Source organism: Equus quagga, chromosome 2, assembly GCF_021613505.1.
Source record: "Equus quagga isolate Etosha38 chromosome 2, UCLA_HA_Equagga_1.0, whole genome shotgun sequence".
In the NCBI taxonomy this organism is placed as follows: Eukaryota; Metazoa; Chordata; class Mammalia; order Perissodactyla; family Equidae; genus Equus; species Equus quagga.
Window position 1 is genome coordinate 118965772 of NC_060268.1, and position 26390 is coordinate 118992161.

At 54.7% G+C, this 26390-nt stretch overlaps 1 protein-coding gene across 7 annotated transcripts in view; it reads right to left on the minus strand.

Annotated features, from left to right (window-relative positions):
* The window catches only part of ZMIZ1 (zinc finger MIZ-type containing 1), a 236780-nt gene that overhangs the window by 99419 nt on the left and 110971 nt on the right, over window positions 1-26390 (minus strand). For 6 of the 7 annotated variants that reach the window (XM_046654623.1, XM_046654622.1, XM_046654621.1 and 3 more), the window contains 2 exons: window positions 10524-10632; window positions 4248-4361 (listed from right to left, as the gene is read on the minus strand). In XM_046654623.1, coding sequence (XP_046510579.1) covers window positions 4248-4361; window positions 10524-10583 — 174 coding nt within the window. In that variant the 5' untranslated portion in view covers window positions 10584-10632. Of the gene's footprint in view, window positions 1-4247; window positions 4362-10523; window positions 10633-13952; window positions 14104-26390 lie in introns of all 7 variants that reach the window. The other variant, XM_046654626.1, reaches the window with a different exon arrangement.

The window sequence follows — 26390 nt, forward strand, 5'->3', positions numbered from 1 at the left end:
AGGGAACTGAAGGCATGCTGGGCCTGTGCTCCAATCCTGTTCCATCCTATACTGTGCAACCTAAAGCAAGTTACTTAACCTCTCTGAGCCTCAGGTTCCTCTTCAGCAAAGTGTAGGGACGTCCCCCATTTCCAGGGTTCTATGTGATAGATTCTGACAGTTCCATGTGTCCCAGTTCTGTCTCATGAGTGTAGCCTAAGGCCCTTGGGGCAGAGCCCTCATTTCCACTTTGGTAACAGTTTCTATGCAGAGGTGGGCAGGTATTTATGGTGGTTACTGCTGCAGCGGCTTTGGAGTCAGGCATAAGATGGGGTTCCTGTTCTGTCACTTACTAGTTGCTCTACCTCACCTAAGTGACTTAACCTCTCTGGGCCTCAGTTTCCCCATCTGTGAAATGGGTACAAAATGCCCTCCTTGCAAGAATGCAGCCAGGACCGGGCCCCGCTCCACGAATGCTGCTTGTGGACGTGCGCCCAGGCTTTGGCAGTGCCTGCCTCGAGGGTGTGGGAGCCCCACCGGGGAGATGGGAGGGCACTGCTGAGGCGCCGGCTCTTCTGTTTCCCTCTCCACCTCCTCCCGTGCCTGCCTCCCCTCTCCTCTACTTCAGCTGCCTGAGCCAAGGATATTCCACCTCAGGGAGGAAGAAGGAACGACTCCAGAGAGGCCTGCTTTTTATGAGGACACTCAGAGAAGGGGTTCAGCCCTGCTGCTACGGGAGGGGCTGGGGTGTGAGTTGTCATGTGGTCAGGAAGAATCTGGTCCTCAAAAGGAAGTGGTGCCTGGGCTCTCGCCGCTCGGCTGGGGCCCTGGGGCTCCTGCACTGTGGCATCCTGGGGTCAGAGTGCATGAGGCGGCGGGGTAGCCTGGGGGCTGCCAGAGGCCTGAAGGGCTCCTTACCCCAGGGTCTGGTCCCGGGGCCACAGCCTCTCACTAGAATTGTGCCTGAGCTTCTTAGAAGCCAGTATGGCAAAAATGTGTCCCTTCACTGCCTGAGGCTAAGTGTTTTTTAATTTATATCCTCTAAGTAAGCCGGATCCAGATGAATTTGTTTCCAGAGGTCGCCTCCCAGGGGATCACGGTAACCTAGAGTGCTCAGGCTGCACCCAGATCAGGGGGTAAATGTGTATGTGGGGGGAGGGGGGTTGGCAGCCTTGCCCAGCCTAGGCCCCTTGGGATCTCTGACCTCCCCCACCCCACCCCTCTCCATGTGGCATGGCTGGGGTTGAGGATGCCCAGGGGGATGGGAGGATGGGCTGCAGGGCCCTGGGCCTCTTGGGGGTCAGGGGTTCCAGCCTGGGACTGTAGCAAGCTGCTCCCCGTCTCTGTTGCTTTGTTTGTAAAACAGGGATGATGCTCCCTTCCCTGCTGGCATTCAGGGATGCAAGGAGACCATGCCCGGGAAAATGTCTTGGGCACCGAGGTGGCTTCTATGACCCTCCACCCCATCCTCTCCTGCTGCTGGTTCTACTGAGCTCCAAGGGACAGTCAGACACTGGTCTCTGCACCTGTGGCCAGTGGGCCAAGGGCTCCTTTCTGGATTAGCAGCAAGCTCAATGCTAGCTGGGTCATTAGGGATGCCAGGACCCTCTCAGGGCTCAAAGCCAGCCATTCAACCAAGTGTATGCCTGAAGCTGGGGTGCTATGAGGAGAGGCCCAGGAGAGCTGGCCCTGTGCCTTTTTCCACAAAGTTTCCCAGCCTGGGAAGCTACGGACTTCTTGCTGTCCATCAGATCCTACAAAGTCCTCCCTGGGCTCCCTCCTTCAGGAAGACCTCCGTAATCCCTCCATCCTGCCCTTCATGGATGCTCTCCTTCAGAGCTCCTGTCCTCACACAAATCATATCCCATCACTTACCTGCTTAAGACCTTCAAGGGCTCCCCATGCCCTTCAAATAATATCCAAACTGTTCTCCCTTAGACTGCAGGCCTTAGCTGGTCTCTCCTTCCCTCTTCAGCCTCATCTTGTATCCCTCTCCCTCTCCTGTGCTCTGGCTAAGACTTCTTTCTGTTCCTTGAACAAATCGAGCCTCGGGGCCTTTGCATTAGCAGTTCCCTCTGCCTAGAGCACCCTTCCCTCTCATCTTCTCTGGCTGACTCCTTCTTGCCATTCAGGTCTCAGCTGGAGAGCACCTCCTCAGGAGACTTTTTCTGACCACTGCCTGGCCCCCTCCCTCTGGGAACTGATCTAGGTCCTTATTTCCTCCTTCAGTGTTTCGTGTCAGCTTCCCCCACCGGGAGGTAAGCTGCTGGAGAAAGAGGTCCATCGGGTGCACTGTACTTCTTCCTGGCCCACAGTGGAGACTCAATGAATTCTTGTTGAAGGAACAGATGAATAACAGGACCAGGGCAGGGCCAGTTACTGGTCATCTCATGCCCACTGGCCCATCCAGCCTGGCCAGGGCCATTGTCTGAGTCAGCCTCAAGTCCCCATGTCCCAGGCAGGGCCAGGCTCGGGGCAGGGTGCTGGGGGATCATGGCAGCCAGTCTGGCCACACGTTGTGCATGGTCGCCACCTCTTTCTTCACTTATGGCTGCCAGCAGCTGGAATGGGAGTTTGGGGCCTCTAGTAACATCTGTCCCTGCCTGCAGGGCTTAGCCTGAACCAGGGTTCCCACAAAGAGGATTAAGGGAGCCGGGGAGGGGGAGGAGAGCAGTGAGCTGGAGGATGAGGAGGGCTGGGCAGTGCAGGCGGCTGCCTGATTTGGCCTGGTGGCCCTGAGGGAGCCAGATGGTGTTGGCTTTGGACAAATGGAGGAGCCCTGGGAGGGTCCTGGCTGCACCCCTGCCTGGCATCCTTAATGACCAGGAGCATCCTCTCTCGAGGCAGATGGTTCCAGGCTTGAATCCCAGGTCTGCTTCTAACTGGCTGTGTGCCCTTGGGCAGTCCATCACAACTAGTCTCAATGTCCTTCTCTATACCATGGGGAAACTAGGAGGACCAGCCTCTGTGAGCGGGTATGAGGAGTCAGGGAGAAGGCACACACAGCAGGCCAAGCTCAGTGTCCTGCACAGAAGGGGTGCTCTGTAGTGATGGCCCATGGTAATGTCACTATTCCTTTTGCTCCAGGCCAGGGCCGTGTGGGACCTCTCACCTCCCTCCTGTCTGGGGCTTTTTGGGAAACTCGGTGCCCCTGTACTTCACCTACTGTTCCTGCCTGGCCAAGCATCCATTTTGGCCCCTCCTCTCCAAGCCTTGGGGTAGCCAGACTCCCCAGCAATCTGTTTACTCACATTCTCTTCAAAGCTGACTCAGGGGCCGGTGAGCAGCTGTCCTCACTGGCCGCCAAGGCTCCCTCACACTTATGGATGCAGGTTGTGTGGCTGGGGACATTCACAGCCTGTGACCTCCTTCCATTTGGCCGTCAGACTGCAAGCTCCTGAGCTTGGCAAATCGTGCTGCAAGCTCTGGGCCTGGCCTCTGCCCAGCCTGTACCCTAGACCCTGACAGTGCTGAGCAAATTTCAGCTCTCTGGGTTCTGTGGTACCTCTGGGTCTTTGCGTGTGCTGTTCCATGTGCCTAGAATGCGCTTGCTCTCCTCAGCTGCTTGGTAACTTCTGCAGATATAGAAGTGGCTTCTTTTCTCAGTTTTCCACAGGCCACCCCACCTCACACGTAGCTGATGTTTCTATTCTCTGTGCTGCTTCACCTTGGACACGATTCTCTCAGCCATCTCCTTCCACATCTGTCTCCCTGACTAAAGAGGGAATCAGGCTTGGCAAAGTCTTCCTCATCCTTGGTTTCTCAGGATTGACAGAGGGGATTGTACATGATAAATGAGGGATCAATCAGTGTGTATTTGGATTGATGGGTGGATGTAATAGGAGCTCAGTAAATGCTTCCATGAAGGGATGCATGACTGTAAACAGAGATCAACAGATGTTTACCTCAGTGAACAAATGAAAGACTGGAGAAACAGATAGCTGAAAACCTTCAAGAGACTCTCTGCTTTGCTTTTGATGGAACATTTACCCCCATCAGACTTGGACCTCGCCAAAGTAGGCCCTGTCTTTCTCATCAAGTGTGGGGAACCCACATCATCCATGGGGACACATCTCCCCATCAGACCATGTTCCCTGAGGGTGTATGCATGTCAGGGGTGCACAGAGAAGGCCAACACGCTTCCAGCACCGGTGTTGCCCTATCTCTCATCCCCATGTATCTGTGGCCTCTTGGACACCTGGACAGGCACGCTAGGCCCCAGCCATCCTCCCTGGGCGCAAGCACAGGCAGGGATGCTGCAGACTCACCGTTAAACAGCCCATGAGGCTCTGCTCGAAGGGCCTCTGGAAGGCTCGCGGGTCTCCACACCAGTCCAGCAGCTCCGTGGCAGCATTGTGGAAGTTGGCTGGGTTCTGCAAGTGCTGTGGGAGAGGGAAAGGAGGCAGCATGAGGCTCCAGGAAAGAGGCTAGTGGAGGTAGTGGGCGTCTGGGGTAGCCAAGACCCCAGGCCTCACTGGGGAGGAGACACACAGAAAGGGGCAGGACAGGATTAACAAGCTTTCCCCAGCTCCCTCTATCTCCTTCCCACTGCATCTCCACGCCCCACCCCCCAATCCCTGGCAGGATGGGGATTAGCAGCACAATTGCAAAGAGAGGAAAACCAAGGTCGAGAAAAGGGCAACGATATTAGATATTAGATATTAGTGTTTTCTGGACCCTGGCAGTGGGGGGAGGTGGACCTTGCAGGGTTCAGGAGGTGGCACCTGGCTCCCATATTTAGGGGCTGGCTCTCCCTGAGCCAGGACAGGCTAGCCCTGGAGATTCCTTCTGGGTGAGGCCCCCTGCTAATCCCACCACCACAGCCCAGGTTTAGATGCCCACCAGCTCTGGCTTCAGGGAAGGCTCTGCCGTAGCCAAAGAGGGTGGGGGCCTGAGGGACAGAAAGAGGCATCCAGGCCAAACCCAGCTGGGCAGGTGGACTAAAGCACACTGTGCCCAGGTTACTGTCACACCGTGGTCTGGTGTGCATGACTTAGCAATCCCAGTTTCCCAAACACAGATTTCCTGGGTCCAGGCTGGCTTGGTTCAGGGGCTGCTGGCATTGTTGGAAGGAGTCCCAGGCCCGAGCTCAGGCCCCTCCCAGTCAAGGGGTCTGAGTCAACAGAGACTGAATTCTGGAGCCAAGGCCTCTAGATCTTGCTTCACACCTAGGCCATGGGGCTGATGGGTTGGAAGGGTGGCTTCCACGGCCACTCCTCCTTTAACACGTATCAATGTTTTTTCAGGCCACGCTAGTTAGGCACTGAGCCCAGGGTCACAGAGCAGGTTGGGGCGGAGCTGGGATTCCAGCACTAGGTGTGAGTGCCTGTGGGTCCTCTAGCGGGACACCTGAAGGATGTCCCCAAAGGTCAGAGTGTAAGCCAGGAGCAAAGAAGATGGTGGCACCTTCTGAGGTCCCTGTGGCCTTGGTGCTGGGAGAGACAGGGAACAGGAGCTGCCTCCAGGGCAGTCGCTCTATCCCAACTTGCAGCGTGAGTCAGCCTTGGAGCCAAGGCAGGGAGGGGTGTCAGGAGCTGCCAGCCCCCAGAACTGGGAGGGACACAGAACGTGCTGTGTCAGCCCCTGTAGGGCAGGGGTCCTGGGGTCATACTGCCTTCACCTCCTACTAGCTGCCTGGAGTGGTCCCTCACCTCTCCCAGCTTCACTCGCCCTATCTGTAAAATGGGGATGGCAGACCATGGCTTGGGGATGGACATTTTTGCTTCTTTCACTTAGGGTTTCCTGACTATTATTACAAGGTGGCTCATGCAAGGCAAGATATAAAAATGGATGGAAGAAAGTGAAACGAATTAGAACATCCTCCCTTGGTGGGAGATGGGGAGAGGGAGAGATGAAGGAAAGAAAGAGGGCAAGCACACAGCCGCACAGCCCTCTGCCACGGGGCTGTGGTGAGGATTCAGCAAGAGGAGGCTTCTCCGGTCCCTGGCAACGCGCCTGGCGCATGGGGTGCTCCCCCATGGGGCAGCCCTTGGCTCTGACGCTGTCTGCCAAAGGCGACCCTGGAAACTCAGCTGCCCTTGGCAGCGCTCGGCCCAGCTCCACATGGAGCTCTTCCTGCAAAGGCAGAGCTCCCTGCACTTGATCTGCGGAACACAGGAGGAACTGCCACCTACAGAAACATGCCCTTTGAGAGGGCAGCAGTGGGTCCTTACCTCTGCCTCCTGTGCCCTCTCTCTAAGATGTGCCCTCTCCACGGCCACGGGTGGCATCCGGGCTTCATGTGGAAAGCCATGCAAATCGGCAAATTCCCTGCCCAGCAGCCTCCCTCTGCTAACCGAATTATTCCATTTATTTACATGATGTCACACCCAATTAGCAGGGTCAGCAGCTGTGCACGCTGCTCTCAGAGCTACCCACCCACAGCACCGCAACCCTTGGCACCTCCACCCTTGGGCCTCTGAGCTCCCAAGTGGCCTCCAATGCCAGTCCCAGGGGCCCAGTTTTATTCTGGCTCCCAAGCACCCAGCCTTTCATATCTTGTCAGCCCACCTCTGGCCTTCTCCACTCGCACCCCCACCAGTTCACCTGGCCTTCAGCTTGGGCTCTGGTGATCACTTGTGGGTGCAACTCATTAGGAGAAAGAATATCAGGCATCCCATCCAGTGGTTATTGCTCAGTGGCTCTGTGGCCTTGGCAAAGCCCCCTCCTCTCTATGCTCTTGTCACCTGTGTGGACTATGAGGTGGCTGGACTGTACAGAGAGACTGAGCGATGCAGTGAAATGGGCAGGACAGACCTGGACAAACCCCATCTCAACCACTGAGCCCCAGAGCCCCGGGGACATTCCTAGGCTTCAGGTCCTTTGTTTGTAAAACAGGGCGATGACAGCTTGCAGGGCTGCTGCAAAGTGTAGAAACAATATATGTAACACCATCCCCATGACAAAGCAGGTGCCAGATAGAGACTGCTATTGCTCTGCATGCCAGGACCTCTCTACGCTTTCTTCTTTCTCTGACGAGCTGCTTGAGGGCAGAAACAGCTCCCTGTCCACCTCTGGAACCCTAAAGATAGTCACAAGGCCAGGCCCATGCAGTAATGGGTGGGGAGCAGTTAACTGTCCAAACTGGTCTATCTGCTGTGCAGGCCGGCAACCTGACCCCTTCAGAACAGGTCCCCAGCAGCATGTAGAGGGGCAGGGTTGAGTGGGGCGAGCTTGGCCAGCCTTTGATGGTCTGGGGATGGGAGCACAGATTTTAATCATAGGCAGAGGCTCCTTTGGCTGTGGTTGTTATTGGACACTAATACCCTGTCCCCCACCAGAAAGCCTGGCTCCACAATTCCTCAGAAGATCTGAGCTATATCCACTGGCCACTGAGTCTATTGGGGCAAGAGTAGGGAATACCAGTGTCCAGAATAGGGACTGGTTACCTAGAGCAAGTGAGGAATGCATCTTCTTATGAATCCATTTGTGAATCAAATGATCTATCTATCCATCCACCCATCCGTCCGTCCATTCACCCACAAATGAATCAGTTTATCCATCCATCCATCCATTTGCCAATCCACCCATTCATCAATTCATTACTTTATCCATCAATCATCCATCCATTCATCTACCTACCTATCCATCCAGAATTTATCTAGCCACCCACTCATCCATTCATTCACCCATTTATCTACACATCATTTATAGCCACTCATCCATCCACCCACCTATCTACCCATCTATATGTCCATCTATCCACCCACCCATTCATTCTCAGCTATCCATTTATGAGTCCACCCCTCCTCTGCTCCCCCCCAACATACTTGGGGCCCACCCTGGGCTGGGCACTACGCTAGACTCTGTTGACTTGAAGATGAATATGGCACACCCTCTGTCCCCAAGGAACTTAACCTAGTGGGAGACCTGACATATGCCCCCCAGGGCCTATAGCTCAAGAGAAAAAGAGCAGGATGGGTGAGGTAGCTGGGTGCCCAGGAGGCACTGGGGCTCAGAGATGATGGGGTGCAGATGGTCAGAAGGGCATCTGGGGCTTAGGGAGGCTTCTGGGCAGGAATTAGCTGATTTGCACAGCTTTGCACATGAGCCCAGATGTGCCTGTGACCTCTGAGTGGGGCATGTTGTAGAGAGGGCACTGGTTCTCCTGAGAAAGGGGAAGGCAGCAGAGCCAGAGCCCAGAGGGAAGATGGGTAACAAGGCGTTTGGGGGAGAGCAAACGCCAGCAATGGCTAGAGCCAGAGTGGGCTGGGGAGGGAAGGCTGTGCCATAGAGGTGAGGCAAGGCCAAGAGTCCAACGCTAGGAGGCCCCTGATGGAAGCCACGGCCCCACCAGCCAGAGGCAGGCACAGCTAGCACATCAGTCACCCTCAGAGCATGTGGACCTGCTTGCCTTTCTCTTCTGATTAGGATACAGGATGTCTGAGAATCAAAAGTCTCCAGCCAGCCACGGCTGACCTCTGTGGCAGCTGTGGAGCAGACAGACATCAGTGAGGAGCTATGTCTGACCAGAGGTGTGGGAAGAGGGACGTGGAGGACACAGGGAGCTATGGAAGACCCAGAAGCATCTGGACAGCCTGTTTACCCTCACAGATGCGCCACTGTCTGGCCCAAATGCAGAGCTGTGTGTGTGTGTGTGTGTGTCCGCAGGCGCACACATGTGGGACAGGTTGGGGCTGGGCAGTGAGGCAATCCCTGGCCTTCAGCTACTCCAGCACTCACTGGCTGGGTGTCCATTATGATGCCCATTCTACAGACAAAGTCAGGTGAAGTGGCAACTTAATCAAGGCCAGGGAGCTAGTAAATGGTGGACTGGAGACTCAGGTTCGAGGACCGGTAAATCTGAGGCCCATGTGCCAGGATTCGAGAGGGCTGCTCCTGGGTGGGCGCCTGTCCACAGTGGACCCCTGGGAGGCCCAAGAGAGTAAAGGGGACCCTGATTTCTGGTGATGCAGAACAGGGTGGGGAGAAAAACAAGCTGTGAGCAGGTCTCAAGAAGAGCAGCGTGCCTGGCACATAGAGGGGCTCACGCATGGGGGGACATGACTATTGTTGGGAGGTGAAGGCCACTCACAGCTGATCCCTTATGGGCAGGAGAAACTGGGTCAAAGGCAGACCTGGGAGAGAGCCCTGCAGAGTCCCAAGGAGGAGGAGGAAAGGGCAGGGGGAGGAAGGGGTGCATTGCCTAGTTTCTATTCTATGACGGTGAGCAGAAGTGTAATTGGTGTTCAGGAGAGCTGTTCAGGCTGAGTTCAATCTGTAACAAGTCTTCTTCAATTTCCTCTCCTCAGACCTTGCGTGGCTTCTGAGAGTGCTCTGCTTGATGCCAATGAGAAGACACACATCCCTTAGTCCCGCAGACTAGCCACAGCTCCACTGGGCCCAGGCGCTCAGGGAGAGCAGGCTGGGTGGAGCTGAGGCTGTGAGCTCTGCACTGCGGGGTCCTGAGGCTGGCAGTCTATGCAGGTTACCTGAGCTTCTTGCTGAACCCACCTAAGCCAGGGGCCTTACCCCAGCACTCCCCTCCCTGTTGCTGAGACACTGAGGACAACAGCCCCAAATGCTACTAGCTGATCACCTGCCGTGTGCCAGGGCTGGGCTATGTGCTTCACCCAAATATCCTCACAGCATCCTACGAGGTCAGTCTTATTGGCCCCATTTGACAGAGGGGGAAACTGAGGCTCAGAGAAATGAAATGACAGGCCCGAGATTGCTTTGCGTGTACATGGAGGAGTGAGTATTCGGATTCAGGTCTCCCTGGTGCCAAAGCCCAAGCCCCCTCCACCATATCTGCCCCTTCCTGGAGTAAAATAACACTCTGGAGTCTGTGCACAGATGCTGCCATGCTGGGCTCCAGGGAGGCTGAGCCCAGAGGACAGGCGCATCACTGCTGACCACCACTAAGGGGTGCCCGCCTGCCCACCAGGCCTCAAACTGTCTTGTTAAAGTGGGGGCTGCTGAGCCCATTGTGAAGGGTTCCCCACCTCCCAAGAATCCAGGGTACTGATGGTCAAATCGCCTCTTGAGCCTGGTGTGAGCATCGGCAGGAGGGGGACTCCGTCACCCTCAGGGACGAGGCCCGCCCAGCACAAGTGGGGCTGGGCTGTATAACCTCAGGTGACTCCCTTCCCCTCTTTGCTCCTCAGATTCCTTTTCTGTAAGACAATCTAATTCCTGACGACCTTTCCTGTTCTCTCTCTTTATAGAGAACCACTGGCACAGAGGGGCAGGGAGCGTAGGTCTGGGATGGAGGTTAGGCACTTCACTGCATCCTCACAACAGCCCAGAGCACACAGCAGAGCCCAGAGAGTCACACAGCTGGGAAGGGAGGGGATGGACAGGGCAGAGCCAGTATTTGAACCCAGATGCGTGTGATTCCAGAGTTAGGTTGGTCCATACCAGCAACGCTCTCACAAGCTGAGTGGTCAGGGAGCCCCAGGCAGTTGCTCCTCACCTAGCATCACGTCCACACCATGCCCTGGATGCCCAGCTACAGTGTAGGCTGGCACCTCTGCTGCTCTGCCCACCTTGCCTGCTCTGCCCTCCCCAGCTGCCAGGCAGCGGAGCCCATGCTACACACCCACCTGCTTGATGCACTGCAGTCGGTCATTGGTCTGCTGGATGTGCCTGTCCATAGAATTCATTCTGGCTGTTTCACTGCTTTCTACCCGAGAGCCATGAATGTTGTCCAGCCTGTGAAGACAGAGGAAAGAGGGTGTCACTGGGGTCTCGCCAGGCCTGCCAGCCTCACAACTACCCTCTGGCCCCAACACTGACATGCTGGCCACACTGGCTCCAGGCAGGTTCCAGGACCCTTTTTGCAACATGGAGCCCTCTGCCCCAGGCAGCTCTGCAGCTGAGAGAGGGACCACAGCCCCAGCTGCCCAGGCAGCCCTTCCCCACTCTTGGCCCTGGGGGAGCCCCATTTGGGCTGAGGGCAGGATGTTGTCCTGGGTGTTCTCCGTGGGTGGCTCATGTGAGCACTAGGCAGACATGTCCACCATGGGATGTGGAACTGCACACTCAGGTGCACGCATTTCTACACACGTGTGTGTGTTAGCTGGTGGTGGTGGGGACAGCAACCCTATCTTCAGATTCCTGGCTGAGGGCTTAGCCCCCTCGATGTGGCTGCATGTGTGCATGTCATGTGTGTTTGTGTGGATCTTCCAACGTGATGACCTTCACTGCACGTGTGGTTAGATGCAGCAACCCTGTTTTGGGTGCTATGTGCTCTCCTCAGTCCCCCAGGCTTTAAGAGTTCTTTATGCTTTACAGCCCACTCACAATTCCACTGTTTCCCTTGGTCCTCCTGGAAAGAAGAGGGCAGGGATTAGCATCATCTCTCTTTGTCAGATAAGGAAACTGAGGCTCAGAGAGAGGAAGCCAGTTATCCAGGGTGGCACAGTGAGCCAGTGTCAGAGCCCAACCAGGAGCCAGGGCCCTAACTGATCCGCATGGTTGGGGTGCATGGGTGTCCTGGTCACCAGCTCACCCCTCCTGAATGGCAGTGGGCCTCACGAACATTCACATCAGTGCAAGTGTCTCTCGGGTGGTGATGCTAAGTAGAGGAGGCTCCTTTAGCTCCAGAAAGCCCCTGGAGACCCCAGGCCCCTCCAGGGAGGCAATGATGGCAAAGGCAGAGATGCAGATAGTCACAGGGGCAGAGAGATGGAGAGAGGAGAGAGTGTTCAGCTCCAGTCCACCCACTGCTCAGGGGTCCAGGTCCTTGGGCCAAAGCAGAAGTCCACCCCATGCTGGCTGGGTTTGCCCTCCCACAGCCCAAGTGTCATCACAGGCTGCAGACACATGGGTCAGACACAGGGTGCTGAACAGAGGCCTATGGCCCCTGCCCTTCTCTGCTATCCTGAGACACTGTGCCCCGAAGGGCCCTCATCTCCAGCCACGTCTCTCGAGGCCCCACATACGGGGTACTTTCCATAGGCTGAGCCTCTGCATTCTCTCCTTTATCCTCATGCCTATTCCTTAAGACTAGAATTATCTTCATTGTACAGATGAGGAAGCTAAAGTCCCGAGATCTGCCACGTCCCCATGGCTAGGAGGAGCTTGGACTGTGTCCGTCTGCCAGTCTGTTTCCATGTCCTGGCTCTGCCTCCAGCACGAGCACCCTAAGTGAGGGAATCAGCAGCAAGCCTGGCCCCGGCCTGGGAAGAAAGCCTGTTCCTCCTCCAAGGAGCTCTTCACTGCACAACTCCTTTACCACACTTCTTATTGTCCTGTTTGTGCTTGAAAAGGCAACTCACTTGTGTGGTTCAAAAACCAGAAAGTCCACAAGGGTATACAGTGAAGCGCTGGCTCTGTCCCTGGCCCCCAGGAGCCCTTCCTGGGAGAACCAGCGTCCTCAGTCTCGTTCCAAGGGTCTCATCTTGGAGAAGCCAATATCTACATGCACTACGCCCTGCCACTCCTTTTTTAAAAAACATAAAATGATCGCCTTCTATGCACATGATCTGGACCTTGCTTTTTCCTCTTAATAATATCTCAAAGTTTATTCCACATCAAGACATAAAGAGCCTTTCCATTTTTTAATGACTGTGCAGCATTCCAACGTACAGATGAACCATTTATCCAACTCACATCTGAATGTCTCCGGCTGCCAGGTGCTGTGCTAAGGCCTGAGGCCCCAGACAAGGCCCTTCTGCTCAGGGGCTCACACTCCAGCCTGAGTAATGAAGCCTGAAGCTGTCTCCAAATTTTATTATTGCCAAACATCTCTAGTCTTCACTGTCTATCCATGCATGCCTCCAACTCACCGAGTAAATACTTTTCAATATCTATATTATGCTGGGTCCTGTGTTAGATCTACAGGAAATTCAGAGATTAAAATGAAATAATTCATTCCCTGTCTTCAAGGAACTCTTGGCCCAAGCCTATAGTCACTCCAGGTCACCTAGCAGGTGACTATGTTGTGCAGCTCTTATAAGTCAGGTGCTGGTCCAGGCACTGGGCACTGATAGATAGTTACTATATCCCCACTTTACAGATGAGGAAACTGAGGCCCAAAAGTTATAGTAGCAGCTGGCTCCAGAATCCTGGCTTCCCCATTACAGCCTAAACTTTTATACAGATACCAGGGAAGGGCTGGGGTCCCTGCCGGAGGCTGCTGTGTTGTTGTAGGCGTGTGTGTCGGGGGGAAAGGAAGTAGGGAAGGTGTTGCTCCCCTTGCTGCACCTGTAGGGCCCCCAAGCAGGGGCTGGATGCCTCCCTCTGAGTCTACCTGTACAGAGCCTCAGCCAGTGCGCCTACAATGAGGGCTCCTGGGGCCAGAGACAAACCATGGTGTGGGAGGCGGGGACATGGGAGGGCCCAGAGTGGGAGCAAGCCAGTACCGCTGCCTTCAGTGAGGCCAGCTGGATTCCTGGTGTCAGACCCATCTGAGCTAAAGGGTCCCTGGTGGTCTCCCAGGCACTACATGGGACGGGGGGCTGGGGAGGCCCAGCCCCATCCTGAGCATGGGCGAACACTGGTTGCCAGGGTCCCAGTTAGAGAGTGCAGTTTCCACAGCCAGTGAAGGGCCCCATTAAATGAAGGCCTGGTCAGCTCAGGAGGAAGCTGATGGGAAGTACAAAGAAACCCCGGACCTATGCAGGCTTCAATCCTGCCATCCTCAGGATGCAGCCAACCAGGACAGTGGCCCAAGTGGCCATCAGAGGGTGTTGCTGACAAACCTAAGTGCCCAGAGGGCTTGAAACCTGCACTGTGGAGGTTTGGGGCTCTCTCCTCAGGGCCCTCCTTCACTGCAGGGAGCCTGAGCGCCCTGACCAGAGTGGCTTTGAGCAGGCTTCCCGGCTTTCTAGGCCTTAGTTTCCCCATTTGTAGAGCAAGATGGTGAGGATGGGGCATTAAGTGGTCTCACAGGCTCTCTCTCTAAATAGAAACTTCTCCCAGGATGTGCATGGGATGTTGTCTAGGGTCAGAGACCTAGCAAGCCCTTGATAGAATGCTGGTTGAATGAGTGACAGATCATTTATGGAGCCTTGGGGCCCTCAGCTCACCTGGGCAGCCACCTTGGGGCTCAGAGACTGCTCTTCTCTGTTGTTCCACAGCTGGGGGCCACAGGTCTCCCTCTAGGAAGCACACAGTAAAGGGGGAGCAGAACCGTTCAAGTTCAGGTCAGTCCCCAGACCAACTCATGGGCAATCCTGTCTGGAGTAGATGGACTGAGTCAGCTTCTGGATTCAAAGATTCTCAGAACATCAACAGCCAAAGGTGCTCTGACGTCTTCTACCACCCTAACAGTTCAGCTGGTTCTATTTTGGGAAGCCTGAAGCTCATGGGTGGTGTGTCCATGGCCACACGACACATCTGGGCTGGGTCCAGACCCCAGAGGGCTCTTCTCCCAGGCCAGGGCTCCATGTTGTAGGAACCAAGGAATGACCAGCTGGGCCTGGGACACCTGTGAGACCCAGAAGGCAGATGGCAGCTAGCAGGATCACAGGGACAAGTGTGTGCCTTAATCTATAGAACAACAAAATGTCTGGGTGATTAAGGAGGCCCTCACATGTGAGGTGACAGTTTTAAACTGCTGGGATCAGTGGAAGTTCCGGGTTATTAACATCAGCAATGGATGGGGCTGGTGGCTCTGGTCCCTGCAGGAGAAGGTCGGGGCCTGGCAGGCTAAGGGTCCTGGGCATGGCGGGGCAGGGAGGCTGAAGTAGGCATGGGAGAGGTGGTTCACTGAGGGGCGGTCTGGGGTCTTTCATTGGTTCTGCACCTGCTATGTTCAGGCAGCAGGCCAGGCCCTGTGCAGTGCTCATTTACTTAGTCCTAACAGGCTCAGAGAGGTGATGTGACTTGCCCAGGGTCACATACCCAGGAAGGTGTTGGGCTGAGATTCAAACTCTCTGCCTTTCTAACTGTTAATAGGTTGCTCTTTCCACTCCTCCAAGATTGGAGGTCAGAGCCTCCTGCAAGTCCCTACCCCAGGCTGTGACTGGCCCAGAGACATCCTCTGGTGCCACCCAACCTGTCCAAACCCATCCACTTGCTTCCAAGGCCATCTCAGCGCCACTGGGCCCCCAGCATGCTAGCTGGCGAGAGGAAGTGGCGAGCGCTCGGCAGCCAGCAGAGGTCGCCCTCCACCATGGGAGCCTCGCTCGGCTTGGCCGCTGCCTCCCTCCTCTGAGCCTGGACTCCTTTAAGCCTTTCCAAGTCGCTACAAATCCTCTGTGGCTGTGGGTCCAGCGCCCACTGCGGCCGGCCTCCCTCCAAGTTGGAGATGGTCTTGGGCCTGGCTCCTGGTGAACCCATGGCCTCAGCTGTGACTGTTGCCTGTCTGCCCTTGAACGGGAGTGAGCTCAAGCAGTCAAGCCACCACCCACTCTGGCCACCGGCCTTCTCTCTTGGTCTGAGAAGCTGTGAGCCTATGGGAGATGCAAAGCTAGTCAGCTCAGGGGGCCTGGAGAGGACCCTGCTCTGTCTCCTCTAGGCCTCAGTTTCCCCATCTGTAAAATGAAGGCTAGTCAGCCTTTGGGAGCCCTTCAAACTCCAACATCTTAGGATTTCTGCATCAGAAGCTCCAGCTGTTTGGAAAACTCCATCTCAACAAGTGTAGTACGCTTGGCTTTAAAACTGCAGAGCCTGTCCCAAGGCAGGCCTGTGGGGAGCCTGCAGCCCTAGGAAACTCCAGGAGAGCCGCTGTTCCACGGGAGCCCAAGACCACAGACGCCGCCCCTTTCTCAGCAACACTTTTCCTTGCACCTTATGCTCAGCTTGGTTTAACTGCACATATGTACATTTTTTGACTGCCGGTGACATCTGGGTTGGCCTGGGCTTCCCATCTCCCAGGTGAACTCTTGAAGGGCCAACCTTCCACTTTACACTTCTCACCACCAGCATAACACTGCCCGAGTTTACCCTTAGTGGTGCCTAGCATAGAAGACACGCTCAAGAAAAGTTAGCTGCTATTATGTACCTACGGCTGCTCAGAGAGAAGAATGCTGAGAGCTGAAAGGGCATCTGGGGACTGCCTGGTCCTATGTCCTCATGAGTCAGGATGGGAGGCAGGGACCGGGAGAGGGGAAGGACATAGAGGGAGGCAAGGGGCAGGTGGGGCTGGAAGCCATCTGGCTCTTCTAAGTAGGGCCCTGGGTTGTCTCTGGGCTCCCTGGAAGCACGTCTCCTGGCCTGACAGGTTGGAGAGGTACAAGGCCCTCAGCAGGCTCCTCCCGGGAAAAATGGAACGGGGTGCTCTTAGCTGCCCTACGTGGAGTACCAGAGCCCTGGAGGCTGCTGCCTAGGGTGGCGGGCCAACATCAGCTGTACTAATATCAATGTGTTTTACTGTTCCCTTTTGAGACCAAACAAGTTAACCAGCATACTTAACACACATGGATCCGGGGAGAGGGATTTGCATGCATGTGTGCACACTCACATACATACGTACCCCTTTGCACACTTAGGGAGTAGGTTCATGCACATACTTGAGTGCTGGCACAGACACACTTGAGCACACACATCTCCTGACAGCTTGCACAGGCAAGTGGCGGGTCCCCAGGGGAGCTGTGTAAGCAGTGGCGTGCAGAAATGATTCAATCACCATGCACATCTGCAGCTCAGGTCCCCCAGGGTGAGCAGTGCTGGTGGTGGTTGGGGGATCGGGGACGTGCTGTACCTACAGCCTACAGAGCAGACACTGCATTCCAAGACATCACCAGAGCCAGTGAGCTTGGGACTTGCTCACTGCTCAGCCTGGCGGCAGAGCCTGGAGGTTCAGGGGACCTACCCTGTACCACCTCTCAGACTTCCAAAAGCCAGCCCTTTACCAGCTCTCAGACTTCCAAAGGGGCAGATGTCATGGATCCAGGGTTCAGCAGTGACCTGCCAAACCTGCATGTGCCAGCATCAGTCCAGACCTGGCCCCCATCTCCCACAGCTCCCAGCCATATCTCGTGTCTGTCACATGGGGCTACTCCCTGCCTCTTGGACCATCCTCTGAAGATCACACCTTTATGTCTTTGCCTCTGTCCCTCAGTCCAGAATGCCTGGCCCCACGCATCTCCTGAGGTCTGGCTCAACTGTCACCCTCTTTGTTGGTTTCCCCCAGGAGAGCCTCTCAATTGTACTCCTATCCCCCCAGTGTGTCTGTCACGTACCCTCATCTCGGCAGTACTAGACCAGTGGTGTGTCTTTGCATCCATCTCCTCCGTCAGCAGGGATGTCTTCCAGGTATGGTTTCCCAGAGCCTATCCCAGGACCTGTTGTCAAGCAGGTGCTCCGCAACGCTCATGAGATGGATGGACAGCTATTGTCGGGCATACATATGACCCAGCATGACAAGAGCTGAAAACCCAGTGACCCAGCCCCAATCAGAGGATCTCAGGGCTGGTGTGACTCCAATAACCCAGTCCAGGGTTCCCAAAGAGTGAAGCTTATACAACCAGCGGAATAGGATGATTTTAGATGCATCATGGGCAAGCCTTTTAGATTTTCCTGGTGAAGTACTTGGACTAGAACAATTATCACCGGTGAATTTGTGGATATTATTATTTAGGATAAGGTGAAATTAGAGAGTGATGACAGACCTAAGTAAATTAAAGAAACATTTTAAACACGGTATAAATGGGATGAAAGTGACTGGGTTATAGAAGCACTGCTATTGTCTGATGTCCTCTTCAGCTTAAAGGTGAAGGAGTGGGAGCTCAGAGAGGTGCAGGAGCTACCTGAGATCACAAGGAAGTTAACTCTTCCACTCCCAATCCTCAGTAGCCTGTACCAGGCATGCTGCCTGGAGGCAGAGGAAGAGTGTTGTGGTGAAGTAAAGACAGTTGGAGGAGAGTGAGTTTGTGCCCTACTCCAGGGAAGTCAGGGGAGAAGGCTAGAGGGACAGGAAACGAGAAGGGGAGGGGGAGGGAAGAGGCAGCTCCAGGCAGCTGCCCGGGACCAGCTGCTTCCCACTCTTGGCTGGGCAGCTGGAGTAGGCCCTTGGGCCAGCTTGCAGCCTTGTACAGGGTGAGGCCCCTGGGTAGGGGGTGGGCCCTGGAAGCCAGGCCTTCCCAGGTGTGAGGTTGTGGGAGGCCACTTTATCTCTTGAGCCTGTGTCCTTGTCTGTCAAACAGGAAGGTGCATCCTCTCGCCGCCCCAGTGGCTGAGGACCTGAGTAAGTGAAGTCACTTAGGGAACAGTGTTCTGAAAAGGGAAATTCTGATCGAGACAACAGCTCTTCCAAATCTAGTTCCTCTGTCCTCAACCTGGGAAGTGTCCCTGGGCCAAGACTTGACAAGGCTCCACATCTCCTGGCCACAGAGCTCAGATGCTTTGGCCTGGCACTCGAGGCTCCTGGAAGGGTGGACCCACTTCTCTTCATGACCAAATTTCCAAGCACTCACTGTAGTCTACAGGAACACCCACTGTCAATGGTGCTTAATGGGCAACACAAGGTGCCCTTGGTGTTTCAGAGGGGGCGCTTCCTGCAGGCCAGCCTCACACATTTATGTCTGACGACCTGTTCTGGGACACACAAGTTAATCTAGAGGGAGGGATGACTTACTTGGGAGAATATGTGTCAATGTTGCCCTGACAAAGGTACCACCAGCCCACTGTCCCTGCCCACAGTGGGCTGGGAACTCCAGCTGCCTTTGAGTGTGCCCTCTGGGGCATGTGACGCCTTGACAGGCCCAGACCATGCCCTTGAGGCCAAACCCTCCTGCCACTCTTGGCTGCACTCCAAATCCCTGACTCACAGGGAATCTCCTCTGACAGCTTCTCTCCCCAAAAGGTGAAGGAGGGTCAGATTCGGCCCTGGACAAGGTCAACAGGTTTTCTCTCATCTCCAAGGCTACGCCCCTGCTTTTTGTTTTCTTAGAGTGGAAAGAGAAACTAAACAACCATTGAGTAGGTTCTCTACTTATATCATCTCACTTAAGCTCAGAATTCTACCGTAATGTTCCAACTATTATTATCTTACTACAGATGAAGAAACTGAGGCTCAGAGAGGTCCACGACTTGCTCAAGGTCTCACTGCTGAGAAGTGGCAGTGCCAGGACTTGAAGCCCAGTCTGACCATAAAGCCCATGATGTTTTACTACATCATGCTCTCCACGGGGACGTGGCACACCTTCTTCATCTAGACACTTCCTTCCCTGGCCCCAAATGAGGAACGTGAGGAAGGTGACTGTCAGTGATGTGGAGTGCTGAGGATGTGCAGAGATGGGGAGTCACAGTCTCGCCTGAGGCTGTCAGGTGCTAGGCCCAGGCCACAAGACTTCCCAGGACAGCAGTGAACATGCAGTGGTCCTACCTGGCTTTGTCTCAAGGCTCTTGCCTGTGATTCCCAAGGCTCAGATGCCATGAAGTGGGGAAGAGGGAGGGTGGGAAAAGTTCCCCAAGGGTCCTCAGAGGATATGGGGGGGGGGGGCGCGAGGCTGGAGATGGAGCCAGGGCCCACTGGCCACCAGCTGGTATCCTCTAGAAGGTTGTAAATATCCTGAAGATGTTCTTACAGCTCTGGCTCTAGAAATAAAGAGGTGTCCTCCACTGCCCTCTTCCTACCCCAGCTCCTTAAGGCTCCCAATCCACCCACCTGCCATTCTGCAAGAGGCCCAGACAAGGGCAGTGCCAATGGCATGCCCCTAAAAGAGCCAGAAAGATCTAGATGAGCCCTTAAGGACCACTGGGGATGGCAGGGCTATGGTGCGCAGGATGCTCCCCTCACCTCTTGCACCCACGGCAAGTATGGCTAATCAGTCACCACACTCCTCCCACGGGGTCCGGACATGCTCAACCAAGCCTCCACACACTCTTCTGTCCAGCCACTCTTAACTACCTGCTACCAACACATGAGAAGAAAACTTCTGGGCACCCCATCTTTGAAAGGAGAGTGAAGAGAGGCCCAGAGAGAAGAAGGCTTAGCCTGGGGTCACCAGCCAGTCAAGGCATGAGCAGAGATCTGCATGCAGATTTCCCAATTCCTGACTTTGTGCTCTTTCCACTACACTGAGAGTCAGAGCCAGGCTCCTCTCGAGCTGACAGCCACGTATGGACCATTTAGGTGAGCTGGCGATGCTTCAAGCAACCTTCAACCCCAGCCTCACAGCAGCTTGTGGACAAGTGTTATCCCACTTTGCGGATGAGAAAATTGAGGCTCCGAGAGGGTGAGTGTTTTCTACCCAGTCATACAGGGAAGTGTGTACAGGACAGTAGCTGTTCTGAGCCTGGGCTTTTGTTTTTGCTAACTGAGTATGCATTCTCCTTTAGTTAGCTGCTAGGAACTGTCAGAATGTTTTTAAATTTCTCAAAAAAAAAAAAATTAGGGAAATGAATCAGAAAGCAGACATTTGTTTGAGCTAAAAGTGGTAGATGAAAAAAACACAAATAGTCCTCATGGCTTAGATCTGGAAAGGATTTGGGGATCTGCTCAGGCCTATCCTACCATTTACAGAGGAAACTGAGGCCCGGGCAGGGGTGGGGCTAGAGGTAGAGCAGAACCTTGAAGGTCCCACGGTAGGTAAGAGGTGGAGCGGAGCGCATACCCAGGCCTCAGGGGCCCCACTGCCCTCAACTTCTCTGCTCTCTTCGCCCCTAACTATGTCCGAGCAGCCCCTGCAGATGCTTGTCCCGGCCAGGCCTGCAGCCACACACAGCTCAGACAGAGGCCTGCCCCGGGGAGCAGCCTGGAGGTGGGTATAGGGCAGGACAGGCTGGCTGTGGCAGGCCCGGCCAAGCCCGACAGGAGCAGGGCTCCGTTCCTACCAGGAAGCATCTACAGTTCCCCGGGAGAAGCCCTGTGAGGGCCCCCTGGTACCACATGGAGATTTTCAACATCCCAGCTGAGCTGAGGCTGGCACACTGACCCCACAAATGCCCTGTCCCGACACAGGGCCTGTGGTGCAAGGGGTGAGTCAGCTGGGCCTGGCACCCATAACCATGCCTGTCATCTCATCTGTACTTGGGAAGTCTCTGGGTGTGAGGCTACTCCGGGGCTGGGACACCCCCATCCCGCAGGCTGGGAGTGGGGGCCTCAAACCCTCCAGGAACAAGCTGTGTACCCCACAGGCAACCTGAAAACATGCTGCCTGAATATCTGCTGAGAGACAAAAATTCATGCCAGCACTCCAAAGCTGCATGCTGACTTGATGTTCTAACTGTGCAAGGTGCTCTACAGTTTACAACGTGGCGGTGTCATAACCTCATTTGGCTCTCCTGTCACCTCATCTCACACGAGCAGTATAGTTAGTGGTTAAGGATACCAGGCTGCCTGGGTTCAAATCCTGACTCTGCCACTTGCTAGCTTCCGTGACCTGGGGCAAAATGCCACCTCTGCATGCCTCAGGCTCCCCATCTATAAAATGGAAGCAATGATAATAGCACCTACTCCATGGGCTGCTATGCTCGTTGAGTGAGTCAGTGAACAGGACGCACTTAGCACAGCCCGAGCACGTGAGTGAGCAGTGGCCCTACACAGGGCCCAGGTGGGCCTTATCAGCTGCATCGCAGACAGGAGGAAACTGGGGCCAAGAGGAGCCGATGCCTGCTGGGGGTGGGGGGTGGGGCTACATGCCACCACCCCAGACTAGACATTAAAGATCTTCAACTTCTTTTTTCAAAACCTATTCTGAAAACTTATTTTTCAACCTTGCAACATCTTAGGCAGAAGCTAAATTTATGCAACAACGAAAGGGGACGTGCTCTGGATGGAGAGGTGGAGGCGAGCCTGCCCGCTCCACTCACCCTCACAGAGGCGCCTCTGGGAAGCCCCCGTGGGCCCGATGCCAGGCCTCAGAGGACGTGGGTGGCTGAGGTGGGGCTGTGCCCACCAGCCAGAATGCCAGGTTGAGGAGCTGCAGGGACTCATCTTTGTGCCAACGGCCAGTGGTGAAAAGTTCCAGAAGAAAGAGGGATAGGGTTGAAGCTTTGGGACACGTGAGCTGAGCACTGCTCCTCCAGGGCAGCAGCCTGGACGCCCACGTGACGTCTGTCCAGGTGTGCAGTGCCACTGATGGAGGCAGGGAGACCAGAGAGGAACCACCGCCTATCCTGGGCAAAAGGAGGGCGGAGGCAGGGACACTCCAGACCCCAGGCATGTTCTTCAGAAGCCAGTTCCCCTGAGATCGTCCCTGAACAAAGGATTCCCTGGTCAGATGGGTTGGGAGAGAGCTGCACGTTCTGCCCTCCTCCAGACTACTCAAGCAGACTCCCTTGTGAAGGGCCTTAAAAATATGGCTTTTCATAAAGTTCCTGGACGGCAAAACACTTTTTTCAGTAAACACATTTTACAATCCCATAGAACTAGTTTTCCCTGGAACTGGCTTTAAGAAATTCCCCCCTAAAGGGAAGGCTTGTAGCGTGGAGAGGCTGAACAGCAGGGAGAGAGAATGCAGAGAAAGGAAAGGCAGCCTGGCCGGCTGGGGGAGGGGGACCTGGAGGCGGAGGAGCTAGAAACTTTAGCGTCTAAGGGAAGAGAAGCCACGGGGTGCCTGAGCCAAGATCTGAAACTGACCCCCACAGGTGACGGGGACCTTGGATTCTGAATCCAATATCATGGCCAGCTCTACGAAGCCATCGCAACCTCACCAGCTAGGAGCCTGCCTGAGGGCTCCCTTGGCCCCCTGCCCCCAGCAAGGCTGGCCTAGGTCAGGTGAGCAGCCCAGACTACTTCCTCAAAAGGCAAAGGCCAGAGTTGGAAGGTCGCATGAGCTAGCTGCCTGAGGCAGGGACTAGGTTGGCTGAGGGGACTGGCCTATTCCCTGCCCCACCCAAGCCATGAGCTCTAAAGGGAGGGCTGCCATGGCCACAGGACCAGGAGGCCCGGACAGCTAGTCTTCTCTCTCTCAGGCCGTGGGGCTGGGTGGCCTTCTGGCAGACACTCGGAAATCTTCGCTCATAATTATGAATAATAATGAGAACACCACGGGTATCATTAAGTATCTACTGTGTGTCAGGCAGCACATTTGGCATTTTAAGTGAATTATCTTTTTGTAACAAGATAGCCAAAGGTAGAGTGATTAGCACCATCTACAGATGGGAAAACTAAGACTGAAAATGATTGAGGAACTTACCCCAGATCAGAAAATGGCAAAGCTGGGACTCAAACCCACATCTGTCAGACTTCAAAGCCCAGCATCCGCCCCATAAACCCAGTGACCTCGGCAGCATCCTAGGGCTGGGGCTGGAGGAGCCTGGGCCGTGCACAGCCAGGCACCGGGCTGTCCTGGAGGGGCTCTCGTGCAGTCATCAGCCAGGTGCGGTCTGGGCCAGCTCTGTACCAGCTATGCCCAGCCAAGCTGGACACGTGGACAAGAGGCAGCCATCCTCAGGGGGCTTCCAGTCGGGGGGGTGATTCTTGAAGGAATGGGGCTGACTGAGATGTCATCTACTTCTTTCCACATCCTCCAAACCTCTGAGGATGCAGAGGACACTCAGCATTTAGTGAGTACTTGCTCTGTGCTAGGCCTTTTCACACGCATTAGCTCACCTAATTCTCACACTGACCCAGCAAGGTGGGCACCATTGCTCAGATTTTATAGATGAAGAAATAGGCCCAGAGAGGTTATGTAACTTGCTCAAGGTCACACAGTGGGGCATTAGTGTTGCTGGGATTGGACTCAGGTTTGACTCACTTCAAAGGCTCTGGCCTCATCATGCAGCTACCCTGGCAGTGTCCATTTGGCCTGATGCAGGGCTATAACAGGGTTCAGAGGAGGGATCCTGCCACGTCTGGGCCCACATCAATCAATGTGTAACCGAGGCACTCAGTCCCTCAACTCTCACGCCTTGATGAAACTGGGGCTGGGTGAGATGATTCCTAAGGCACCTTCTAGCATTAATGCTCTGGCAGGAGGCTAGGGTAAGAAAGGCTTAAACAAAAAAAAGTAAGATGGCATCCCAGACTTCCAGAAGCCTAAGATCCAGGTGAAGGCAGAGAAGCTGTACCAATCTACCCTCCAACAGTGCCCACCACGGGGCTATACTAGGGAAGGCCCAGGACTGGGCTGGGGGCATCCCACAAGCTTTCTGGAGGAGGAGGGGTAGAGCCAAGCCCCGAGGGCCAGGGGGTTTGGCCCCCAGCTGGCTGGGTAGAGGGTCAAGACGTGGGGGTGGGCTGGATGGGGCAGGGAAGGCCGGTCTTATTTTGGAAACAAAACCATATGCCCAGTGCCCTTTTGACCAGGCCTGGCCAGTCAGTCTGGCAGGGTGGCACCAGGGTCTTTCTTAAGGGGGACAGTGTTGAAATGAAGCAGGATGCTCACAATCCATCTGCTCTTTAATTAACTCACCCTACTGCCTTAAGTGATTCCCTGCTTACACTCATTCTTTTGAAAATTCCAAAGTGCTGTTTCTGACCTGTGATTTACTATTGCCGTACGTCTCTATAAGCAGTGTTTTAGCTTAAGTGGCAGTTGCATATTAATTACAAAGTTAATTATGTGCTGTGTAATCATGCTGTAACTCATTAGTTTACTCTACACTCTGAGAGCCTCATGCTAATAGCAAGATCTGACAGAGGGTTTCAGGAATCACCAAGAAAGATTTGTTGAAAATCCAGAATGGGGCTGAAAAGGATGTGAGACCCCATCAAGATGGCTCCTCGGGACCCATTTGCTTGACCTGAGGCCAGGTCCTTGTGCCCCTCATGGCTGTTGGTGGGATAGAGCGCTGGGCCTACGCTGCCTGGGGCTCTGAAGGCACAGAGCCTGGGGTGCACAGTGCCTGAAAACCCTGTCTGCTGAGGACGCTGGAAAACCCATGGGGGTCGTGTTTCTTCCCAGCGGAAGTGCAGGGATGGGAAAAGAGTTTGTTTAAAATTACTTATGGAACAGAGAGTCACTTCTAGGTGAAGAATTAACTGCTCAGATCACCATAACAAAGTGGCCCTGGGAACACTGACCATGGGGCAGACCTAGGAGGGGCCTCGACAGTATTGAGCTCCGAGGCAGCTGTTCAGAAAGAGCGGCCCAGGCCCTGGGAGGGAGGTGGGTGTGTCTAGGATTTGGAGCAAGGTCTCTTTTCCTCTTTTGCCCGCTCCTCTGTATCCTCCAAAGCATCCTGGGATCTGGAAGTGAACACAGGCCACATTTCTCTCGCCCATCTTTCCTGTTTTGTATTGTCTCCTAACAAAATGACCGTTGGGGTCATTGGGGCCTAGCTGTGGATCCTGACCCCACTCCTTAGACAATTCGAAACCTTGCTGGGGCCCAGATGCCATGTCCGTGAAAGGGGAGAACTCTCTTGGCCTCCCTGCACAGGGATCAGAAGGTGGACAGGAAGGAAACGGGGGCACTCCGGACCTTGCCCATGCCTGACTGCTCTAGGGTCGGGCCAGGGGATTCTTTTCTAGAACCCTTTCTTCCCAGGCCCCGTGTTGTTGGCCCTGAAGAATCACCCATGATCCTCCAATGGCATTTAAAATTCAATATGAGTAAAGACAGGCCTTCTGCAAAAACTCTTTTCTCTCTGCAAATCTGCGAGTCAAATTTTAAGCTATTGTCGCATAAGGGGCTACAAAGGCTGTGACTAACTGGACACAGTGATCTGTGGCTCAGACCCTCTGCTTTCCAAATATAAACCCGCTTGTTTTATTTTTGCTGACAGCTGAGTGAACAACCAATTGTGGAAGTCGTTCTCCTTCTGGCTCCAGTCAACAAGAGGAGAGAAGGACTGGGAGCCCCAGCTGGCACGGGAGGAAGATAAAAAAGAAGAAACAAAACATGCCCTCATACCACAGTGGAGTGTTTAAAGACAAGGTGAGAAGCACAAGGTCGGGGGCAGATTTCATTTCCAATCATCTCAGCAGGCTCAGGGAGGAGGCAGGAGGCTGCCTACTCGACAGTTTCAGGGGGCATCACTTCTGGAGGAAACTCATTTTTTGACGGGGGGAGGAGGGGTGTGGGGGGGGCGGGGGGGAGGGAGGGAGTGTCTTAACAGCCAAAGCACTGTGGTTTCCTTTCCAGGGAACACATTGGTTTCCCTGGCAACAGTGAAGCCCCACCTCCAAAGTTCTGCTGGGAGACCAAGGCTTGGCCTGGGATGCTCCCAACAATTATCCATGGCCAAGGCCTCACCATCCTGCTCGCCTGGGCAGTGAGCTGGGTGGGACAGGTACAAAAATGTTGGCTCTGCAAAAATGTGGGCACTGGTCCCCTTCTCTCTCCCCTGCACTGTGCAAGCAGCTACTCACCCCCAGATCACTGCTTTCCAAGGGTTATGGCCGAGCAGGTAAAAATGCCAAAAACAGGTTGGGAACAAGCATCTGTCTGACAGCACCCGAGGACCCCGAGGGAGCCGTAAAGGCTCTGGGGTGTGCAGCCGATAGACCAGCAAGGCTGGCCTCGAGTCCAGCACACTTCAGCCTTGTGTGGCTGGCACAGGGGACTGTCTCAGAAGAAAGCAGGTCTGCATTTCTGAAGTCATGGCCATCCATCCAGGCTTGCTCATGTGGTTGCAGAGGCGCCTTGTAGATTTTAGACCCCATCTTCGCAGAGAGAAATATTTAAATG